Source organism: Cupressus sempervirens, chromosome 9, assembly GCF_028749045.1.
Source record: "Cupressus sempervirens isolate cs-2001-9-10 chromosome 9, ASM2874904v1, whole genome shotgun sequence".
Classification (NCBI taxonomy): Eukaryota; Viridiplantae; Streptophyta; class Pinopsida; order Cupressales; family Cupressaceae; genus Cupressus; species Cupressus sempervirens.
The window spans coordinates 517,010,592-517,019,569 of NC_143126.1; the positions used below are offsets into that span (position 1 = coordinate 517,010,592).

Consider the following 8,978-nt stretch of genomic DNA (forward strand, 5'->3'; position numbering starts at 1 on the left):
TATGGCTTCCAAAGGTTCACAAAAGTTAGTGAACTTTATATTGCGATCATAGTCATAGTTGTAATTGTTGTTGTTACGAGAGAAAAATTGTGTTTGATTGCGAGATTGTTGATTGTCATTGTTTGAATTGTTTTTGTTTTGGTTACAATAGTTGTTGTTGTTTCCTCCTTGAAGGTTTTGCACATTTTTAACATCAATAACACCATCATGTGTGACACCTTTTTTCTTAGACCAAAATATAGGTTTGTTATTGTTGTTTATATCATTGTTTGAGGATGATGAGCTATAATGTTTGATGGTACCTTTGTCTAAAAGCCCATTTTCATGTGAAAAGACATCTCTGGTATCAATTTTTTGATAAATATGTCCACAAGGTGGGAATCCTCAATTTTTTAGGGCATGTGGTTAGCAAGATGTCTCCACCATTGTAGAAAGTTAGAAAATGTTTCACCGTTTTGTTGTTTTGTTTTACACAAATCACTTAATGAGGCATGGTGTTCAATGTTGTATGAGTATTGTGCTACAAACTTTGCTGTTAGGTCATTGAAAGAAGTAATGGAACCCTTGGGTAAGTTCATTAGCCATTCTAGTGCAGGGCCTCCAAGACTTTGTGTGAAGAGCCTCTTAAGATAATCTTCATTATAGGCTACATCTTGACACAACACCGAGAATTCCTTGAGATGTGTGATAGGACATGTTTCTCTCGTATATTTGTGAAATTTTGGAATCTCAAAGTTTGATGGGAATGGTACCACACTAATAGATCTATCAAATGGAAAGGGACAAACTTCCTCAAAAGAGAAATCTTTCACCCCTTTCTTAGTCATGCTATGTACCAAATTTTGAAGTTCATGCAATTGTTGGACTAAATCTTGATTTGGTTGCATTTGTGATTGTTGAGTATTTGTAAATCCACCTCCCAAGCTATAAGGAGTTCCAAATGTATTATGGGGTGGTGGAAGTGCTCCACTTTGGCCAATGTATTGATATGCAGTTATCAGAATTAGCACAGATGTTTTTACCATATTTGCTGAAATTTACAAATAACCGGAATACATTGGTTGTGTCAGAATTGCCATATGTTGAGTAGACATTTTCCCAATGTTTAAGCATTCCACAGTTGGACATATTAAGGTGGACTACGGAATACTAGCACGCATAGTGGTGTTGGGTATGGCACTAATGATTTGTTGGATATGTTCCACACTTAATTGGAATGTTGGTTGTGTGGTGCCACTTGATGTAGATGTAGCACTAGTTGTCACCATTGGTCCTTGGCTAGATGCTTGGGTTGTATTTGGCAACACGGTAGAACCACCCTTCATAATCTATCTAAACAAGGTGGTCTCATCAAAGCTTGTAGGGACATTAACACCATCTTTAACCAAGTTTAGGAAGATCTTAGTTTTGTTTGCCCTAATATATTTTTCCATCATTTGAACATTGTATGGATCTGCAAGAAATGTTCAGACATTGTTAGGGATATTGTTGTTGTCAATAGGGTTTTCCTCTTGGTATACTTCCTCATCATCATTTCCAAAAGTTGTGTTGTGAAAAGGATCTTTTGTTTCTTGTGTGGATGTTAAGCTAGGCATGCCAAAGTTTGAACTAGAGGTAAATCATCCCCCTAATGATGTTACATGTGGAGGGAAAGGATTCTCCATCTCTTTTTGTCTTAATGAGTCCAATAAACGAGACATGGGATCAAATTTGAATTTGTCAGATCATGTATGTACCATACACTAGTGACCAAACCAATGGGTGGAAGACTATGGAAGAAAGAAGGGCATGTGGGAGAGAACTATTAAACCTTACGCAATGAAAGGGGACAATAACCTAGATGTAAACAAAAGACTTTGGTTTAGCAAATAAAGTGTGATTACTCACTATTTGGTGATGGACTTGTGATCCCAAATAAGTGATAGGTGTTTTCTTGTGGATAAAAGGTCTAGTGTTGTGATCTCCAAAGGTGTTCTTATGCCAAAGTCTTTAGGTTCAAATGATCAAGTGTTTTAGAGGAAATTTGCAAATGGAAGACTAGCAGTGTGGAAAAAGAAAATGATATGTGGAAAGTGCAAGTGTGGTGGTCACTTATATGGTTAACTCAATCCTCACTCACTAGGAAAAAAAACCTAGGGTTTACTCCTAGGAAGGTAGACCAATTTTGAAGTTTTGCATTGTACTCAATTTTGTCGTAGCAGTCTTCTTTGGCTTCTTCTTTTTTAATGTCTTTGATAGCATATCAAAATTATTTGTCACTGTGTGCTAGGTTCTTCCTTTCCTTGTAGACAGATGGTTTGGACAATTTCACCTTCTTATGTTTGACTTTATCAGTCATGGTAGGAACAAAACAAGACATAGTTTCAAGCACAAACTAGACTTAACCAATTTGCAATACTAGACCAATATAAGACTTTTGAAAATAACTACTATTTCTCTCACTAGAGTTTAAATCACAATTTCACTTGTTTTGCACTTGTTTGATGTTTTGTGTTGGTTTTGAATGTTTAAACAAGCAGGCACGTAGAACACATCAAAAATCCTAATAAGGTTGCAACTAGGATATTCAAGGCTTATCTAAAGGGTGTCCTTGATATACGCAAGGTACGTGAGGCCCAAATCTATAGATGAAAGAAAATAATGCCACATAGCTAGGTGGAGATGGTAACCCAAATCTCCTCCTTCACTTTCCAAAGGTATAAATTTTTTTGAGGCTTAACCAAGAGTGACAAGATTTTACTTCTAAGATAAGTGTCTTTCGATTCACCTCCCAATTTTTATACTCTACCAGAACACTAGAGTTGAGGTCGTCCCAAGAGGTGATGAAATTCCCAAGAAGACCTCTTAAAAAGATAAAAACAAGACCACTTATTTCTTGTGCACCCAAGATCACCTAAAGGCGCGAGGGGAGAGAATATGTAAGTGGCCTTTGAGTTTAAAAGACACTTTTTCTTTCCCAATGAAACTTTAGGTTTTGATATCTATGTGAAGACACATGTGTTTAAAGCATACAATATTCTTTCCAACTTGAAATCATCGCCAACATAAATAAAAGCATGGATTCATCAACAAGAAAGTAAATCGAGTGTGTGTATAAACAAAATGCTAAAAATAAAATCAACTTTCCTTAAGGCAATCAAGAGTATGTGAATTCATTTTAAGCACCAATTCCAAATGTTTGCTAGTCTAAACATTCATGTTAATTTTCTTAAGGCATTCAAGAGTGTATGAATTCATTTTAAGCACCAAGCTCAAATGTTTGCTATCTTAAACATGCATGTCCATTCCCTTAAGACATTCAAGAGTGTATGAATTCATTTTAAGCACCAATTCCAAATATTTTCTACCCTAAACATACATTCCAATGAAAATAAGATTCATTCTTTAAGGGCATTCAAGATTGAGTTTTCTACTTAAACATCCATTTCAATGAAATATGAATAAATTCCTTTAAGGCATTTAAGATTGGATGAAATTTTTTTTCTTTAGGCACTCAAGAGTGTTTGGAGATTACTCATTAATTTGCAACATTCATTCAAAGGAAAAATGATTATAACATGCAAGTTAATTAACCTTTAATCCTAAAGTGATAAAAATCACTATTGGTTTGTTTTAAGTGTTTCAAGATCTGTTTTCTACATGAAAATTCATTAGCAGTCCTTGCAAACCACCAGTTAGCAAATAATAATGTTTCAAAGTTTCACAATTCTATCAAAAAGTGCAGACAATAGACCTTAGGCGCAGATGATAGAACACAGAGACGTCGAAACATGCAAACACCATAACTTAGAGACGTCAAAAAATGTAGACGATGGAAGGAAACAATGTACAATTTATAGTCAGATGGTATTGTTTGCTAGGCGTAGACGATAGTTGAAGCTTAGAGACACTAAAATGCAGATGACAAAAGGACACCTAACACACAATGCAAAAGACAATATGAAGATCACAGATGATAGAATATTACATGCAGATGACAGATTGTTTTTTGAAATTTTAGAACACACCCCCAACACAGACGACAAAATAATCTACACAGATGCTAGAACTATGTCCCCAAATGCAAAGTGGTTAAATGACATGAAGACACTGAAATGCGTAGACACTAATTTGCGCAGACACTGGTCTACGGAGATGACAGAACATAGACCACACTTTGTTTGAAGTAGATGACAATGTGAGGTTTTTTGCAACAGACTGCAAATTCTTGACAAATTTTTGAAATGAAAACAGGAATGTAGGTCCCACCGAGCATGCAAAAATTATGCTAAAGAAAGTGACCTATTGAGAGTATGAATCAACACACAAACATTAGTTTAAATCACATATACATCAAGTACTTATCAAGATAAAAAAACTAACCAATGCTTGCTTCAGTTTTGCAACTCTTAGCAACCAACAAACCAAATCCTCAAGCAACCTCAAACAACTCAACAAAGGCACCCATAAGAGGCCTTGTTGGTGTGTTAAGATTGGAGGTATGTTTGATGTGCTCTCCCAAACACAACTATGTGATTGAATATCTTGAATGGTGAATGTGCAAATGTGAATGATGAAATCATGAACCTATGCTATATGGAATGAAGAACACTTCAAAAAATGGCTATGGAAGAAGCCATGTTTGAAGGCATTCAAAGATGGAGATGTGAAATGGAACAAAAGAAACTAAATTAATATGCAAGCTACACTAACATGCAAGTGAAATAAAAATGCAAATGCATAAGAAATCTAGACTAATAATGCAAATACAATCAAAAAACCAGATACCAAGAGTTAGTATGCAACCTAGAAATCACTATGAAAGCTCCACTATGAAAACCCAAAACTCAAACTAGTATGATAACAATGCAATTATGTGAGATGAAAATGCTTGAGACAAGGGCTCTATTTATAGGCTTGAGGGAGACCCTAGGTGAGGTGGCATCTATGTGGCATCACATAGTGCTATAAGGAGACACATAATCGAGCCATGCAAGTGGTCAACAATTCAAAGTTTTCTTACACATGTGTGAGAAAACTTGGAGAGAAGAGTGGGGGACAAAGCTTGCAAGAGGGAGTGGTCTCACACATGTGTGAGCACACACTTCGACTTAAGAAGGTATTAGCAAGATGATTAAGGGTTATTAAGTGAGATTAAATGGTAGATAGGCTTAGGAGGACGAAAGGGATGGTTGTAGAGTAGGCTTTAGTCTAGGTTTAAGATTAGATTAAATAATATTTAATTTAATCATAGGTTTAGAGGAATTAATGAGATGGAGGTATTTAAATAAATAGAATTTATTTAAAAGGGGGATTTATGGAAGGGTCATGTATTAAATAAATTTAACACATTAGGTTGAAAGTAATTAAAATAAATTTAAATACCTTAGGAAAATGAACCTATTTAATTAAATAAATTTAATTAAATAGGTAGAAGAATATGACAATTATAAGTAAGCAATAAGTAATTAATTATAATGTCAAGGGCAATATTAAATAAATTAATATAGTTTTTTGGGATGATTTTAAGTGTCTACAATACCCTTTTTGTAAGGAACTCAAAAATTACTCAAATTAAACAAGTATGAACTGTAAGAGACTAAGAAAGAAGGAAAAGGTGTTACCTCACCATGATGATAGTAATAATGAGACAAATAACCATGAAGACTAAATCCAAGGAGACCAGATCTGAACATCCGAGTTCATTCAAATTAAAAAATTGGTTTGTCTTCATAGCATTGTCAAGTCAATAGCATGAATATTATTTTGTGTCTAGAGTGTCATCAATGTTTTTAAATGTAGAATGAAATGGTTGTAAGTATGCATTTCTACCACATGAAAATGATTTTGAGATACATACCTATGCAATCCAATCTCCCAAGGAATAGACAGTACCACTTATCGCCATTTTTGCCAAAATAGGATTTGTCATAAAGCAATGTTAGAATAGTTATTAAAATGGTCATAAATTATGTTGTTATAGTAAAAGAATACTTTGACTTAAGAAAAAAACTACACAATATTAAAACATGACATTTTGCTTTAAAAACTAAAAAGGTACCTATAACAAAGAACTTCATTTGGACTTACTAATTGGTTGTCACTATTAACTATAAGCTTATCTTTAAAGTTTGAGCTTCACTTTGTTTCGAGAATAGTGTAATATTCTTTACTAAACAAGGCCAACCATATGAAGGTGGAAGCTCATTTGGCCCCTCCCCCACCCCCAACATCACTCTAAATTCCCCATTAACATTTAATAACATTCATTCATTCATCTATTTTTGAAATATAACATTCAATCATTATAATGACATGATAACATTCATTAACACATAAAATTCATTAACACACAACATTCATGAGTAAGTCATTCATGAATAATTCATTAACACAAAATTCATTAACACACAACATTCATGAATAAGTCATTAATACATAAAATTCATTAACACACAACAATCATTTCTTTTTGGCTCTCTTGCTATTTTTTTTTCATGAAATTTCGAAGAGCAATATCAATGTCCTCGTCATCCCCCTCCTCTACTAGTTCTAATTGCAACACATGTCTCCTCCTCATCTGTTCAAGAACGTGAGGCTGCTACACCAAAGGGGGGTCCACTACAATAACAAGTACTTCATGAGTTAAATTCACACCATTTTATATTAGTGAATTATGAGTTTTTATTTAAGTAAAAGAACTATAAATCAAAAATTAACTTAAAAGAACAAAACATAGATTATCTTTACTTGAATGTGTGACATGATCTACCTGCTAATCAATTTGAACATCCTCCGGCACTCGATCAACACGACATGATTCTATATCCTCTAAAATATACACAAAAAGGTTACACCAAGTTCAATTAAAGATGTTAAATTATATTAATAATTACATAATTAGTTTTAAATAAAAAATGAGCACCTCCATGGACAATATGATGCACATCAGGGGCTTCATGATGTGGCGTATGATCTATGTCATGATTAACAGGCTACATTGCAATGTCATGCACATTATTATCAAATAGATTGTTGCTCAAGTATTCAATTTCTAATATATTTTTTTTGAATATTTACCTGTGCACATGATGCAGGAGATTGTTCAGTTGGGGCAATGGAAGCTTGTCGTAGGTGTTCAGCCACAACTGCATAGCCTTGTTTGAAGACAATTCTTTTGTGTTCTTTCGTGGCCTCCAGATTAAAATTAGTGCTCTGCATTTTCTTATTAATTAACAAAATTATTTGCATTTTATAAATATTTTTTCTCTGCAATTCATTTACTACTACTTACAACTCATGCTTTGATTTTAGAATATCCCCCAGAGCCAAGTCTGTGTTGCCCAATCTTTTCCACCCTGGCCTTTGTTGCTTTTGATGTGTCCTGCAACCTATGAAAAGTTTGAAATATGTTAGATGATATAGATATAAAGATCAGTACTAATTAGAGCATTATTATATTAATGCACTAGTAGTTAATACTATTGCATACCTTCTCGCATTTGCTGGTGTAATTTCTCTTCGACCATCCCCTTTTTATTTTTCATCCAAAATGAACTCATTCCATTCACTCACTGCAATAAAGGGAGGACGCTCGTACTTCAAGTTTAGGATGAGACTCTTTCTATATGAGTCCCTTACAACCTTACGATGTTTGCAAGCTTTTTGTAACATTTTTTTATGATAAAAAATATTAATACCAAACTCATGCTCTAAATCTTTGATGAGCTGATCTTTTAATTTTTTATCTTGAAAGTTCCACCTTTTAAGAAAAATCACAAAATTGTTAGATATAGCTAGTAAAAGAAAAGACCTGAATGAAAGGAAAGATGTTGCACCAATTAATGATATGAAAAAAAATAGTGGGATAAAATTAGTTCACTTATGATGTTCCAACTTGTACAGATGGTGGGCCCAAATGTTTGTAGTGTGAGGTCATAAAGCTTCTTATAAAATTTATCATTTCCTGCAAAAAATGTCATGGGATAATCAATCCAAAGCTTCTTATGAATAGGTAAATGCATATTACAATATAATTTTTATTATTTAAAGTACCTAGAATCTTCGAATATTTTAAAGGAATTGATTCATCATTGTCAATCAACAATGATGTCTGCATAGCTCCCGTGCTATAAACATAGGTAGCTCTAGGAAATGATGGTGAATTATCACCAATACATGCACTATGATCTGCATTTGGTGTAGCAGACAGTGCATCTCCTACAACTAAAAAAAAATCCACTATGTGATGCACCCAAGATAAAAGTACAAATTATTAACTCATAATTAACACAAAACCAAATATAGCAAAACAAGGATTTACCAGCTGGACATCCCCTTATTGCTGACATTGCAGTCAGCAATCTCGTATGGACATCTATCAACCTCCTAAGAGTCTCCTGCACTTGATGACTTGAATAATACATTATTAGCAAAGACATTCTGAAATAATAAAAGTAAGAGTTAAGAAGTTTTTGAATGTTTGAAATAAAAAATTCCTTGTAACTTGTCAACTAAAAGATTATTTTACCAATGGTAGTCGGAGCTCTACTAGTACCAGCCTCATCATGTTGTCCTTAACTAGGTTCTGGATCAGTTGCCAAAAAATCCTGTAACAAGAACACATATTACATATTTTACTTCACAACATAAAAGATTATAAAATATAAATCTTTAGTGGACTTTTGTTATAACTAAAGATTCATTACTGCTTACTTCATAATGACAAGCTTTCAGTCTCAAATTAGATAGCCTCTTCATCATCTCCTCGGATGGAAAATTTGCTTCATCCAAAATTCTCATTATTTCTTTTAAAAAAATTAATTTTTTTTGTTCAACATAATTGTTACATTAGGTGTTTTTACAATATCATCATTATAAGGGGTAGCTATTGGCTCTATACTTACTGCAGGTGCTTTTCCCTTATCCTAAACATCAAATTGTGAGAGAAATATCACTAAAACTATCATAAAAACTCAAAAACTGTAAATAAAACAATG

General features: G+C 33.6%; 1 protein-coding gene across 1 annotated transcript; it reads right to left on the reverse strand.

Annotated features, from left to right (window-relative positions):
* Nucleotides 1-6,307: 6,307 nt before the first annotated feature.
* On the reverse strand, nt 6,308-8,335 carry LOC149539629 (uncharacterized). Its single transcript, XM_089799272.1, has 6 exons — nt 8,035-8,335; nt 7,472-7,945; nt 7,274-7,370; nt 7,060-7,194; nt 6,752-6,810; nt 6,308-6,600 (listed from the first exon to the last, which is right to left on the reverse strand). The coding sequence occupies exons 2-5, from the start codon at nt 7,539-7,541 to the stop codon at nt 6,786-6,788; spliced, it is 327 nt and encodes a 108-aa protein (XP_089655398.1). The 5' UTR covers nt 7,542-7,945; nt 8,035-8,335; the 3' UTR covers nt 6,308-6,600; nt 6,752-6,785.
* Nucleotides 8,336-8,978: the final 643 nt, after the last annotated feature.